We start from the raw sequence: 15346 nt of genomic DNA on the forward strand, positions 1-15346 counted from the left end.
ACAAAAAAAACTTTCAGGTCAGATGGGTCGTATTCTTATCAAATTTTCAGGTCCGTGTGGGGTTGGACCAGCCAACCTGTGAATACGACCTGCTCAAAAACAGCATCTGCAAAAGCAAAACTTAATATATTTTACCAAAAATCAAATTAAACTCTAATTTCCAAAATTAAATGCACAAACAACAAATTAACCGGTGAATCTCACTTGGGATCATGGAAGTCATCATCAAAATCAACATTATAATCAAAAGTTCAAAACTATTAGTTGGAATATTGAGCCACTTGTTAACAACCATAGGCCACAACAACTCTACACAGCTGCAATCCCAACATTTTTCAACTTAATTTCTGATATGCAATTGGAGATCATACACACACAAACATATGTTTTGGATTATTATCCCCAAATCAATTGTGCAGTGAATGTGTGATTAGTTGTCCACTGTCTTGCGATGTCGCCTAGGGTTCATAAATGGAACCCAGCAACAACACACAAAAATCGTCCACCGACAAACAATCGCCATCTCAATCGTCGTGCACTGTCGCCTAGGGTGAACCCGGCAACAACACAGATCAATCCGCCATAGCCTTAATCAATCACCTCCGGAACCAATGAGTGGAGAGAGATAGAGGCACGACGTCGCCTCCCATGTAGGGAGCTGTCGCCGGTAATGGTTGTCCATCGGCCAAAGCCGATGAAACCACTGCCGGCAACAACATGCAAACACTTGTTTTCTTTGCTTCTCTCTCTAGAGTCGATGGATTACAGAGGCGAAGAAGACAATGGCGATGGCGAGATCTAGAAGAAGGGCGGTGTAACTGAGAGAGAGAGGGAGAGAGAGAGAGAGAGAAACCGCATGTGTATTGTTAGATATTAGGCTAAAAGCAAACACACGTAGCAAGAGCCAGGTACAGGTGGCAAGAAGGCAGATTACGAACATGACGAAAGCAAGGTACACATATTTGTAGCGCAGGTTACAAACTTACAATACCCAGTGCAGAAAGTCCCCCGTAATTGTAATATTATAAATTTTGTGTCGGCTTCCACAGTTATTAAATGGTTTTGTACTTGATTGAGCACAAAATATGGTAATTTTGTTGGTGCATTTGTACATGATTTATTACTAATATATTAGTCAAAATCAGGGCTGTTCTTGAGAATCGTTAAAAATTTTGAGTCGAAGGCGAGAAAAGTTTTAGGACTTTAGAAAAAATATTATAGGGCTTAAACAATTACTATATATTTAAATGAACTTATTGTTATGATTTGAATTGTGCAAACAGTTTTTTTCTATAGAAATGAGTTTAAATAAGTTGAGTAATTAACTTTAAACATTAAAAATACATATTTTCAAAACCGGCCTTGGTCAAAACTTAAAGTGGTGATCATTACCATCCGAATGAACGTTGAAGAGGTGACTACTACCTTTTAATGAAGAGGTAGTTACTTTCTTAACATTGACTTAATAGTGAGGTCATCCGTTACGGTAGTGTGAAGTATGAAAATAAAAGTGACTCTACTTAGACAACACATATGTAATAGATGGTTTTTTATTTAATAATATTTGTCATAAATAGATGAAATGTGAAATGCGATGGTGAGGTAAGTTGCAAACAAATGGTTGGTTTATATTATTGATTAGAACTGAAAAATAAATAAGTCAAACAACCCAACACTCGTGGTCTTCTTCACCGGTGCGCCCCCGCACCTCTCGTGGGTTTATTCACCATTCACCATTGTTCCACGCCAACCTTCCGAGCATGTCGGGTTAGCGCCCATATCCACAACGCATAACCTGATGATCAATTAAGTTAACATTTAATGAAATGTCGAAATGTTTCTACCAGGAATCAACATTAAACACAATAAATGTCAACAAAATCGTTAACAAAATATTTGCATATCAAGAGTACACACAATGAAAACAACATATTAACACTTACAAGAATATTTATGTCATGTATTCGAGTTTTAGTTGATGAGTCTAAAATTGATTTTAAATTCTTGTCTATTGAAGTCCTAAACTAAATATACTTTATTATTTCTTTTATTCGTTGTAGATAAATATTGCATAGAATGTTTAGATGTCGATTATTGAATAGAACATTAGAACGAATAACATTGTTGTCTAGTATGAATAACGAATTCAAATGAATAGTGAATTGACAGTTGACTAGCATGAATAACCAATTAAATATTTGATTTTTTAATAATCAAATAAAAGAAAAAGAAAAACAAGATAAAGTTGCATAAATAGTCCTTGTGGTTTGAATAAATTGCAAGTTTGGTCTACAAATTTTAATAATCACAAACTTAATCCATGCATGTCTGAGACGGTTGCACGTTTAGTCTTCGATGTTAATCCCAGTTAGTTTTCAACGAAAAAATTATAATAAAATCGAAGGTTCGATTTAAAACTGAAAGTGATGAGAGCTTGAATGAGCGGAGCCCAAGCTCGACTCATTTTGACTCACGAGAGCTTGAACTTGGCTTGTTCCAAGCTCGACTATGAGTTGTTTTTCAAACTTCTGTTTGACTCGTTTATTATTTTTAATAAATTTTCATATATTTTTATCTATTTTTTATTCATTTGAAGAGAAAACCCTTGACGAGCCTAAGCTCGGCTCGAGCTCATGCAGTTCCTTAAACGAGTCAACCTCAGCTCAGGCTTGACTGTGTAATGTAAAAATAACACAAAGCTCGTTACCGCTTGATAAACCAAAACAAGCTTTATTCGAGGCTCGAGTTTAGCTAAAGTAGCTCGCGAGCGGCTTGGCTAGTTTACAAAATTACATCCCTAGTGATGAAGTTAACATTTGAAGTTCTAAACTAATTTGCTATTTTCAAAACTCGAAAACCAAACTTGCAATTTGGTCAAACTATATACACCATTTTATGCAGTTTTCTCAAAATAACAATTTAGTATTTATTTACAGTATTCAGCAAGTCGTTTTTGGTCAATGCTAATAACATTTATAAAAGTAGACCAAGTCACCAAATCCATTTTTAATACACACATTATGCACGATTAATAATATAATAACATATTATTAACACAATACTAATAATAATAATAATAACTTTAAAAATTTCCTCAACGTAACTAACCACCTTCCGGCGTCCTTCGTAACCACTTCGCCGGAGTATCCACCGGACCACTCCACTTATACGTTATTCCGATATCATCTCCACCAGTATTTGAATAATGAAGTTAAGTTAGTTACTCTACTGAATCCAGTGATCTCAGTTAGTTCGTACAGTAACCGTCAGATCAGTTATTTCGAAGCTTCGTGTGCACCGGATGATGACGTCAGGTGAGATTTTGATTCCGAATTTGATTACCGTTAGGTTTTTGAGTGTTGATTATATCATTTATATGTTTATGTTTGAATGATGAGTTATTGAATAGTTTGTGATTGAGCTTAATTTAGGTCAACCGTGAGTCAACACTGTTAGATCTGTTTCCGGCGTACGGTGTGGTTTTCTAACGCTCGGAACTTAAAAGCTTCGTGTGCACCGGACGAGTACTAGTAACTGATTTCTCAGTGTACGGATGATGACGTCAGGTGAGGTTTCGGTTCGAAATTGATTTCTGTTAGGTTTTTGAGTGTTGATTATATGTTTATGTTCGTATGATGAGTTATTGAATAGTTTGTGATGATAGTTATTTTAGGTCAACCATGAGTCAACACTTTAACTGATTATAGCTCCTCCGGAACTGTTAGATCTGTTTCAGGCGTACGGTGTGGTTTTCTAGGTTCCTCCGGCACTGTTAGATCTGTTTCCGGCCTACGGTGTGGTTTTCTAGGGCTCGGAACTTGTTTTGAAGCTTTGTGTGCACCGGACGAGTTGTAGTTTCTCGGTGGTTGTTTTAGGAGAGTGCATAGTGTACGGATGATGACGTCAGGTGAGGTTTTGGTTCGAATTTGATTTGCGAAAGTTAATCGAAGTGTTTTCGTTAGGTTTTTGAGTGTTGATTGTGTCTATAGGCTTCGTGTATTGACGTTTACGATCGTATGATGAATTGTAGAATATTTTGTGATTATACTTTATTTGATTTTTCATTTATCCATGATTCAGCACTTCAACTGCTCTTAGTTGTTTGTAATTAGTTAATCATGCGCAGTTAGATCAATCAGTTTGGTGATTTCGTTGTGATGTGTTGTTTTAAGTAATCCATATGCTAAATAAGTAATGTAATGAGGAGTTTTCTTATATAGATAATAGTGATAATAACCAAAGTGTTCATAGTAATAATAGGCAAATAAAAATAGTGGTATTAGTAATGAAAAAGAAAAGGATAAAAAATTACAGAGTAATATTTACAAGCAACAAAGAAGCACAATAGGCTATCCTTGGTTGTACCTCACCCCCTGTTAGTCTGTTATCGTCTCATATGTGTATGTTGAACAAGCAGTTGTGTTATTTTCAAACTATCTACATTTTTGTTCCTTGAAACAGCAAGATGTGTGCATAACTGTTACAGGTTTATGTGCCACAAGTATCATGTAACAACATTTATGTTTCAATTTTCAGGGTATAGCATCACAGATCTTGTTCAAGAAGCACATATCCGGTGGTTAAAGCCTGGGGAGGTACTCTTCATACTGCAGAATTTCGAGGAAACACAGCTTACCAATGAGCCTCCTCAAAAGCCACCCAGTAAAACTCTTCATTTTTACCTAGTCTTAAGTTTTTTCAAAGGTGTACGTTTATTACAATAGTTTGCTGATCTCTACCTTATTTTTTTAATGAATTCCTTTTCAGGTGGTTCTTTGTTTCTGTTTAACAAGAGGGTCCTTAGGTTTTTTCGTAAGGATGGGCATAACTGGAGGAGAAAAAAGGATGGAAGAACCGTTGGTGAAGCGCATGAACGTCTAAAGGTTTTTTGTTCTCTTTTTGATGCATGGTTATTATTCTTTTGACCAGAAGTCAAATGTAGGTTTATTGGTGAATTGAGTTTCGAATTCTTTTCAAGCTCTAGATTTGTAATCTCCAACTTTGTTGAAGTATTTTCAACATGCTAGATCTATTCTTGTGGGGGAAAAAAAACTTTTGTTTATAAGAAACTTGGTGCAGTCTGGTCTTTGTACACCTATAAATATTCAAGTTTGCTTTGTTCACACAAATAGACGATAAGTCGTATAACTTTTTACTGCTTCTCAACTGCTTTTGTTCAAACAATTAGATAATAAGAAATGTTTTAAGGGCTTGGTGTTTTGTACAAAAACAGAATACATACCTTCTGGTTAATTGTTTTGATACCAGGTTGCTTATTGATGTAAAGCTACATCTGTGCATATCATACAGTATTTGATTAAAACATAATGACCTGATGTATAGTTTTACATTTGTTTTGGCGTAGGTTGGAAATGTTGAAGCTTTAAATTGTTATTATGCACACGGTGAGCAAAATCCAAACTTCCAAAGGCGTTGTTACTGGATGTTGGATCAGTGAGTATCTTTCATCTCTTTGTGGAATTGCTTGTATTACATTTGGCAACTTAGTTTTACAAACAGTTTCGTCCTTACCGTTCAGTCTTAAATTAAACTAAAACATTTATTTAAATTTGAAAATACTTTTTGTGCCAACAGACTTCATTTTTTGTTATATTGGTGACAGGGGAATGGATCACATTGTACTTGTCCATTATAGAGATATAACCATGGTAAGTCTTTTGATTTCATATAAATAGTGTAAGTTACCAATTGACAGTATATAGTATGACCGTTGACTTTTTGTGTGGGATGCAGAGTGGGCATAGTCTTGGATCCATTTCAACATTCTCTACAGGGTCCTCTACTCTTATTCAGGGTTCAAACTCCCATGCTTCTCAGTTTACTCAATCTACTGGTGTTTTTAGTCAATATCGGGAACCATATGACAACACCTCAAGTCCAAGTTCCACAGAAGTTAGTTCAGAGGTGGTTACTAGGTCCAGTGTATCAGGTCCTTTGAGTTATACACAGGGAATTGAGGAAGTTGGTGGTTCACCTAATCCTGAAGTTAATCAAGCATTGAGAAGAATCGAAGAACAGTTGAGTTTGGATGAGGATAACTTGAAAGATATTAGTGCATTTTATTATGCAAATGGGATATCAAATGGATCAGAGTTTTCAGCTGATGAGCAAACTTATGGAGTGATGCAAGATGGCTCAAACAATTTTGCATCTGAACAATATCCAGGTTTGTTTCCTCTGTTATCTGTTATATGTATGAGTCAAGTAACGGGTCAAAACGGACCGGGCCGAGTTTGGTGACCTGCAAACTTTCTTTTGTCCATCTCTAATCATCATTTTTAAATGATTTTTGGGTTAAGAAAGTGATACTATCAAGATGGCAATCTGAATATTTGAATAACAAAAGGTCAGGAGATTGAATGAAGTAAAAATAAACTTTGGGAGACTTTCAACTCATTTGACCTGTTCCTCTTGTAGCTAACCCTGTTTGTTTGACTCATTTAAGATAGGACACAAACAAAATTGACCTGTTCATAAGTAAACAGGTTGAATTATCACATCTGATTTTAAGATATCATCTGTGTTGAAACCCTTTTCGAACTCCATATCTTTTTATTATGTGTGTTTTCATCTGCATTTTATGTCACATTATGATAAATTTAGATAAGGTTGATTGCAAAATAACTGAAAAAAGAATATGTAGGAGGGTATGTGAGACCATATCAGTACCAGCAACAATCAGAAGCTGAATTTGCTATTACAAGTCAACAAACTTCACTCTGGGATGATGTATTAAAACATAATGGGAATGCAGTAGGTGATGGATCTCAACAGAATTATGTATACCCTTCAGACAGAAATGTAAGCTTATATTGATCATCTTTCTTAAGAAGTATTTAACTATTTACCATCTTGACGTAATTTCTTTTAAACAGGGAGTACTTTTACCTCAACCAAGAACAGATCCAGTGAAAGAGCAAGAAAAGTACAAATCTGGATATACTGGTGCAAATAATAACTGTAAGTCCAGTATTATATCCAGTCTATTGATTTCAATATTCTAAATACTATTTTCACAATTATGGATTTTGAAATCTGTCATATTATTTCCATTTACAGCAAATTTATTGCTGCCTCATGAACCTGAAGATTTCAAGTATTCTGCATATACTCCTGCTAGAAATTTGTCTGAAAGTTACCCAGACTTTTACTCAACAATGTTTGACCAAAGTCAAAGTGGATTGTCTCTAGAATCAGATTCAAGTTTGACTATTGCACAAGAGCAGAAGTTTACTATTCGTGAGATTGCCCCTGAATGGGGCTATGAATCTGAGCGTACAAAGGTATATCCTTTGAAACTATACAAGGATTTCTTCCTGAATTACCTGTGTCTGTTTCATTTAATACAAAACTAGCCCTTTTATCATGATTTTTGAGATCAGGGTTGCAGTGAGCTGAAAAAAGTTATGATTGTAGTCATCTTAAAATGTTTGTAAAAAAAGCCTATATACTTTTGATATATCCACATAAATGTCCCTGTACTTTTTGCAAGATTAAATCCCTAGTCTTTTAAACTTCAATGGAAAACTATATTAAAAAAGTTTAGGGACTTGATCATGCAAACGAAACCATTTCCTTAAATTTCGAAAAGTCTAGGGATTTTAATCATGCAAAAAGAACTTTAATGTCAATAATAAAGTGCATGGACTTTATTGCCAAGTTTTAGAAGTTAAGGGATTCAATCATGCAAAACTAAGTCAAGAGACCTAAGTGCAAGTTTAGCAAAAAGTCACTTAATCATGCAAAACTGAAGTCAAGGGACTTTCTTTATATTACTTTAGACTTCCTTTTTTAGTAATCGGGTTGAGTTAATACTTCATATAATACACAATGATTCAAAAAGGTTTTTAATGTTTTATAGCTAGTATACAACTAGTTATATTAGATGATTTTTAATTCGATTATCATAAAAGGTCTACAAAACTTTTGATATTAATTGGATGATTTTAATTGCTACTTACAATAGATTTTTAATATATTTAGGAAACATAAATTTTATATAACTGTTATATTTACTTTTATTTGTTCTATTGTTGTGCTTTTTTGTGTCGGGCGTGCTCATATTTTTGCACCTTTGACAACTAGTAATTGAATACCTAGTATAACTCCCTTTGTATTATGCTATGATATTTTGTTTGTTACATACATAAAGTAATTGAATACTTATATATGCTTGTTTTATATCTTTACAAGTCAAATATGTGCATACTTCTTCATGCAGGTACTCATTATTGGGACTTTCACATGTGATCTATCCAATACACAATGGTACTGTATGTTTGGTGAAACCGAGGTTCCTGCTGAAATCATTCAAGATGGAGTCCTATGTTGTTACACTCCCACTCACTTACCTGGCAAAGTAACTCTTTGTATAACATCAGGCAACCGAGAATCTTGTAGTGAAATCAGGGAATATGAATACCGTGATAAACCAAACAATGATACAAATAATAACTCCACTGACAAAAAATCTAGAAACTCAGACGAATTATTATTACTTGTGAGATTCGTGCAAATGCTGTTATCTAGTCAAATAAAGTCAACAACTAGTGAAGAAGACTCATGGTCTCAAGTCATTGAAGCTCTTTTAGATGGAAGTTTGACTTCGTTTGATGCAAGTGAGTGGCTTCTAGAAGAACTGTTAAAAGATAAGTTGCAACAATGGCTTTCTTCTAGATTGCAAAACAAGAAAGGTGCTGCAGGTTTGTCTAAAAGAGAACAAGGGATAATACACATGTTTTCTGGTTTGGGCTTTGGATGGGCCTTGAACCCGATTCTTAAATCTGGAGTCGGTGTTAACTTTCGTGACATTAATGGCTGGACTGCCCTACATTGGGCTGCTCGTTTTGGAAGGTATGTCATTTTTTATATATATGGTCTAGTAATCTTTTGTGATTATTAATAATAAATTCATGACATTTAGAATAGTAGAGGTGACCATTTTGAACCATTTACTTTAATGGGTCAACAATTAGGATTTTTTTCTCATCTCTAACGGGTCACACAAGTATGTAATCCCGTTTTATTCAAACATTTAGATTATTGTTGTAATAATATTTGTAATTATAAATAACATATTTATTATTCCCTTCATCACAAATAGTTTCCACCTGTCTATTTTAGGTTGTCCAAAAAACGTCCACTTCCAATATAAATTTTCAACTTTCCTATTCTACCCTTAATTACACTCTCATTAAACTGCATTAGTTAGAGGTGAAATTGGCATTTAGCTATTACATAATACAATATAACATTAATTATAGATTCTTAAAACCGTATATTATTAAACAGGTTATATATGGGTCTATCCAAATCCGTTTATACCCAACTCTTAACTATATTTGTGCATCCGGTCTGTTCTGCCCATTTGCATGTTTTAGATCTCCAGACCTTTAAATAGTTTCTCTTGATATATAAAAACAGGGAAAAAATGGTAGCTGAACTTCTAGCTTCGGGTGCATCTGCTGGAGTAGTTACTGACCCAAGTCAACAAGACCCGACTGGTCAAACACCAGCTTCTATAGCCGAGGCATGTGGACACAAAGGACTTGCAGGTTACCTCTCAGAAGTCTCGCTAACCAGCCATCCATCTCTCCAACAACAACCTGAACTTTCTAGATCCGCTGCTGATATTGAAGCTGAAACAGCAGCAGTAAACGGTATCTCAAAGCTAAATCTTGTAAACAATGATGATCTTTCTCTCAAGGATACTTTAGCTGCGGTTAGAAATGTAACTCAAGCAGCTGCCCGTATACAGTCAGCTTTTAGAGCTCATTCTTTTAGAAAGAGACAACAAAAGGAATCGTATGCTAGTGGAGATGAATACGGTATACTTTTAGGTGACATTGAAGGACTTTCAGCAGCTTCAAAGTTGACCTTTAGAAATGGAAATTATAATAACGCGGCTTTGTCTATTCAGAAGAAGTATCGAGCCTGGAAAGGCCGGAAAGACTTTCTTGCCCTTCGCCAAAAAGTAGTCAAAATACAGGTGGGTTGGGTTCGTTTAACTTTAACCGAACAAACGATTGAACACGAACAATTAATCGAACGGGTTTTCTTGTTCGTGTCCGTTCGTTAAGAAACTGAACGCGTTCATCGTGTTCGTTTATGTTGCTTCATTAATGGTATAAACTAAAGGTTCACGACCATAAATGAACAAAAGTAAATAAATAAAACATACATGAATGAACATGACTGAGCTAAAATCAATTAAAAGTAAACGTGAACAACAATGTTTTGGCCTAAAAGGTAATTGCAATTAGACTAATTGTTATAGGCTTATAGGCCTAAAAAAATTAAATAGACGTAAACGAATAGACTTTAACAAACGTAAACTTACGAACATAAATGAAAATAAACGAACGATCTAAATGAAAGAACAAGACACGTGTTCATGTTCATTCGTTTAACATGCCTGGTTACATAAATGAACTTCCTGCCGAATGGTTCATTGAATGTTCAAATTGTTAACATGCCTAGCTACAATAGTTAATGTGTTAAAACATAATTACGAAAACTTTTTTCGTAGTTAGGTTTAACCCACCACCACCACATACTTTATGAATAGTTAATGCGTTAAATAAGATTACAAAGATTATATTACTACAGTAATAAAAATATATTGAAATACATTGTTGGGACTCTTCTGATTATTCTCACATTTTTGGTATTCGGCAGGCTCATGTAAGAGGTCACCAAGTAAGGAAACACTACAAGGTTTTCTGTTGGGCGGTTGGTGTAGTTGAAAAAATAGTGCTGAGGTGGCGCCGTAAGGGAGTAGGCTTACGTGGATTTAAACAAGAGTTAGCTGCCATTGATGAAAATGAAGATGAAGATATTGTCAAAGTGTTCCGGAAAGAAAAGGTGGATGTTTCTATTGACGAAGCTGTCTCACGGGTGCTTTCTATGGTGGAATCTCAACCCGCCCGCCAGCAGTACCGTCGTATGCTTCAAAAGTTCCGACAAGCCAAGGTGGGCCCCTCTTTATATGAAAAATGTTTGTATGGTTGTAAGTTTAATGATATACTAAACAAGTAAACATGAGTTAGAAACAATAAAATATACAACAAAATGCTATAAATAATTGATGACAAAACTTTTAAACTATTAGTCTATTAGACTAGGGTTGTAACGAACTGAGACATTTAGAAAAGGGAAGTTCGTTTATGTTTGTTTCTCAAACAAACGAATGTTAACAAGATTTTATGTTTATTTAGTAAAAGGACCGAACATGAGCAAGTTTTTGTTCGTTTACGCTTGTGAACGTTCGATAAGCCAAGTGTTTATTTATTTACAAATACTATATATATAAGTATATTAAATATGTTTAATAATATATTGATGCCTAGACGGACAAAAGTAAACTAAGGTATAAGAAAGTAAATATAATTGTTATTATTATTATTGCATATTTTAACTTATATTTTTATATCCTAGTTTTTTAAACATTTTATATTCTTTCTAAATGTTTGTTTATGTTTGATTTATTTTTTAAATGATATTCTCTTTAAGACAAACAAGAAACTTTGTTTATTTAAGTGTTCATGTCCATTTGTTTGTTAGGTTAACATAAACAAAACGAACATGAACAAGCCTCACTCATGTTTGTCCTGTCGTTTACAAACCCCATAGTAGACACACTTAACCAATAGATGATATTGTATATGACATGAACCGGCCCGTTTTTAGCTAAGTGTGTCAAAAATCCCTCTTCTCATCTTCTAGATGATACAATAATAGTTTTTGTTATTGGTGGTTTATGATGCAGGCCGAACGTGAAGTTCTGGAGAATGAAGCAGCCTCAAGTTCTCAAGCTGATGCAATGAATATGTAGAAGGAATTATAATTAATTGGCCTAACTAATATTGAGTGTTTATGTGGTAGATCATCAAAGGTTTTATGGTTTTGTTTGTGTATATAGACATGAATTTTATTTTGCTTTGGAATTAGGTATTTGCATAAGTGTAATTAGCATTAATACTTAAATAGTATTCTTTAATTTTCGTTGCTTGTTATCTTATCCGAATAGCTAATACTTGGTTAATCATGATCGTGTTGTACCTTTATAAGATTTTAACTTTTTTATTTTTATTATTTGTATTTGAAACAGGGTTATCTACAAATTTGAGTTTCAAAGTTTCTGTTTAATTTATTTGATTAGTTTATCTTTTGTTAGTATTATCTTTTGAGTTTGTTATCTTGGAGTCTTTAAGTAAATAGGATGATGTTAATTGGACTATAAGTTTGTGATTGAATTTGAAATTATAAGAAGTATGTTGCTAAACTTTTTGAGACTTTGATTAAGTAATCGTTCTTGAGTCATTTGATTGTTTTTGTAACCGCATAAGTAACATGCATTTGCATGCCCGCCTTTATAAGGATGAGTCGACCGACACCTATGGTTAAAAAATGTTTGCATATATACGATCTAACACGAGTCATGCCAAAAATTTTTTTTGGCAAATTCCCATTATTTTTATTATTACTTTTTCAACAAAAATGGCAATCTATATATTCATTTATAAACTTTAAAAATTTTACAAATATCAACTTATTAGTTGTTATAAACTAATTAACAAATGTAAAATATAAAGCTATTATTAGTTGATAATCGGGTGTATATGCACTTTGGTGTGTTGTTTTTGGCTAGTATCTTGCTAATCAATTTCTTTTTTTTGGTTTCTAATAATAATTGGTTGTTCTAAAAAAAGAAAAAAAAAACTACCCACTAATTAATCCATATAAACAATTAAGTCCCCGGGGCCTTACCCAACATTTTCAAACCTTCCTATCTAGAGGTGAAAAAAAACGAACTTGGAACCGTACCCGATCAAAATACCCAGAATCGGGAATTTTTAGAACCTGGAACCAATCCTAATCAGAAACCTTAGATTTATATTATTACACGAATAGGTTATTAAGAAGCACAAAACCCCTTGATTACTTAGGTCCTATAAAATCATATATGGAACCTAAACTACTTCTGAATGAATTATATACAATGGAAACAACATATGCCAATAAGCAACAACAAAACAAATCAAATTGCAACTTCAAGAAATGTTAAGACTCAAGTAACAGGAATGAGTTTCCCACCAAAAAAATATCAGAGTAAATTGAAAAAGTAATTGTTTTCTCTCGCCCATGTACCTCAAACCTGTCATTCACACGGATATACACTTCACACTCAGCGGAACTCCTTGACAGATCCTCCAACTCGTCACGCACCAACGTCACCTCTTGTGGTGGTACATCATTATTAAAGGTGATCAAAACTTTCTTTAAACCATTAGCATTCAACAACACATATTTCAAATCCTCAACCTCTGGGCTCCCCATGCCGTTGTAGTGTGTAAACTCCAACGTTCTCATTCTCTCCACCATGCATATCGGCGCTGAAACGTGTCTATTCCACTCACCTTCTTGCAACAAATCAAATATTTTAAATAATAGCACCTTTCATATCGAAATATTCCAAGAATGGACAAAATTAATCGCTACATGGTCCACCGAGCCATTGAATGCCAGCCTCTTCTTGACTTTCTAGATGATACAATAGATTAGACGTTTTGTGGCTTTAGTTTTTGTTATTGGAGATTTATGATGTAGGCCGAACGTGAAGTTCTGGGGAGTGAAACAGCTTCAACTTCTCAAGGTGATGCGATGAATATGTAGAAGTTAACTATTTATTGTTGATTGACATAACTAATATTGAGTGTTTATGTGGTAGATCATCAAAGGTTTTATGGTTTTGTTTGTGTATATAGACATGGACTTTAATTTGCTTTGGAATTAGGTGTTTTGTAAAATAGTATTTTTTTTGTAATCTTCATTGCCTGTTATCTTATCTGAATAGCTAATCCTTGGTTAATTATGCTCACATGGACCTTGCTAAAGTAGGTTTTTAATATTTTATACTTGTTACCTAATCCGAAGATAAACTGTAAGAGCTAGGCGTTAGCTTTCGTCTCTCCGTGTTAGCCCAGCAGAGTGCTTTTGTCGTTTGTGTTCTTTCCAATCTTTATGCATTTCACTGCTCCATCGAAAATTCCCTTTGCCCATACCATACTCCAACTTCAGCTTGATAGTTTCCAGTTTTCACTGCATGTCCAGAGTGAAGCCGGATCCAGGGTCAGGTAAATACCTATATAAAACCACTTTGATGGATGGATGGGTATGAATTTCTAAACCCAACCTTTTAGGTGGGTTTGAACTTTTACGGGGTATCGATCTCATTCCTTCGGACTCATACATAAGGATGAGATCTATTTCCCAAATACCCGTATCCGTTTTCAACCAAAATTTCGAGCCTTACTTCCTTTGGTTTATGATTTTTTTAATACATATCAAGTATGCCCCCTCGATGTGTATGTCCAAGCTTCGCCACTAAATGTACGTGGTAGTAAGACGGGCACAAGAGATAAATTAGTAGGTTAGTTGCATTCATATATACACACTTGGGAAGGAATATGGGCTCTAATCCTAATGGGCTATCATTTACCTGGACTTTCCAAAATTAGGCCCATTTGGGTTGGGTTAACATGTTAGGCTTTGATCCATATATGGGGGCAGCTCATCAATCCCTAAAGTTAATAGTGAACAAATATGATGAAATTAACACATTCATAATACTTGCAGAGTTATGTTGAATAGTATCAAACATGTAATACCTGCATTGCATAGTTCTAAAACAATGATTATTGTAACGTATGGAAAATCCACATATTCACATATGCAAGTAAATATATTCATCTAGCACATAACTTAAAACTTTATGATCCATGATTCAACAATTGGACATGGCTCACATTGTTGATTTATTTTATTTAAGTGAGTCACCCATTTACAACCCTCCATATCATCCTTTCTTTTCTTTATTACTATTTATTCCATTAAGTACAAACCTAGTAAGGTTAAGGTGTGAAACCACTTGTGCCTACTAACGCCTATTCATAAGCATGTGATCTAAGCATGCATTCATAACTATTCATAACTAAAAGACATTCAACAAAATGTGCCCATCATCAATAACCAATAAATGAACCAAAACTCAACAAATCATCCAAAACCTAGGTAACTTGGAAAAAATTAGCTACTCATGATCGGGAATAAAAAAGTAGGTTTAAGAACTGAATTCATAATGAAAACAATAAAATCAAACCGGATAATAATGGTATGGATAAATAGATATTGAACTCCAATGGTCTCTATTCGAATAACAATATATATAAAAACAAGTGAGGCTTATTTGTGTATATGGACTAATAAATGTGAAGTTTTCTAGTTAACTATCACTTTATAACAACTAATAAGTTATCATCCTTAT

General features: G+C 34.2%; 1 protein-coding gene across 6 annotated transcripts; it reads left to right on the forward strand.

Moving 5' to 3' along the window:
• The first annotated feature begins 3233 nt into the window (after positions 1–3233).
• On the forward strand, positions 3234–13715 carry LOC143627642 (calmodulin-binding transcription activator 4-like). Of its 6 annotated transcripts, none has more exons than XM_077097429.1 (14): positions 3234–3250; positions 3758–3907; positions 4537–4662; positions 4768–4883; positions 5366–5454; positions 5624–5669; positions 5755–6187; positions 6665–6822; positions 6897–6981; positions 7081–7304; positions 8243–8874; positions 9445–10009; positions 10699–10992; positions 13630–13715. In XM_077097429.1, exons 2-14 carry the CDS (start codon positions 3895–3897, stop codon positions 13693–13695), a joined length of 2847 nt encoding a protein of 948 aa, XP_076953544.1. In that variant the 5' UTR covers positions 3234–3250; positions 3758–3894; the 3' UTR covers positions 13696–13715. The 6 variants fall into 6 exon arrangements, with proteins under 6 accessions (XP_076953544.1, XP_076953541.1, XP_076953543.1 ...); XM_077097426.1 differs by lacking the exon at positions 13630–13715 and adding an exon at positions 11789–11960 and having other exon boundaries at positions 3235–3250; XM_077097427.1 differs by lacking the exons at positions 3234–3250; positions 3758–3907; positions 13630–13715 and adding exons at positions 3458–3476; positions 3526–3566; positions 11789–11960.
• The last annotated feature ends 1631 nt before the right edge of the window (positions 13716–15346 follow it).

Source organism: Bidens hawaiensis, unplaced genomic scaffold (assembly GCF_021521415.1).
Source record: "Bidens hawaiensis isolate Kalapana, Puna unplaced genomic scaffold, B.hawaiensis_p1.1 tig00004685_1, whole genome shotgun sequence".
Classification (NCBI taxonomy): domain Eukaryota; kingdom Viridiplantae; phylum Streptophyta; class Magnoliopsida; order Asterales; family Asteraceae; genus Bidens; species Bidens hawaiensis.

Coding starts and splice junctions, on each gene's coding strand:
- LOC143627642 (XM_077097425.1), top strand. CDS start 4,521: ATGTTTCAATTTTCAGGGTATAGCATCACAGATCTTGTTCAAGAAGCA. Junction 4,884..5,365: donor AAGCGCATGAACGTCTAAAG/GTTTTTTGTTCT, acceptor GTTTTGGCGTAG/GTTGGAAATGTTGAAGCTTT. Junction 8,875..9,444: donor TGGGCTGCTCGTTTTGGAAG/GTATGTCATTTT, acceptor ATATAAAAACAG/GGAAAAAATGGTAGCTGAAC.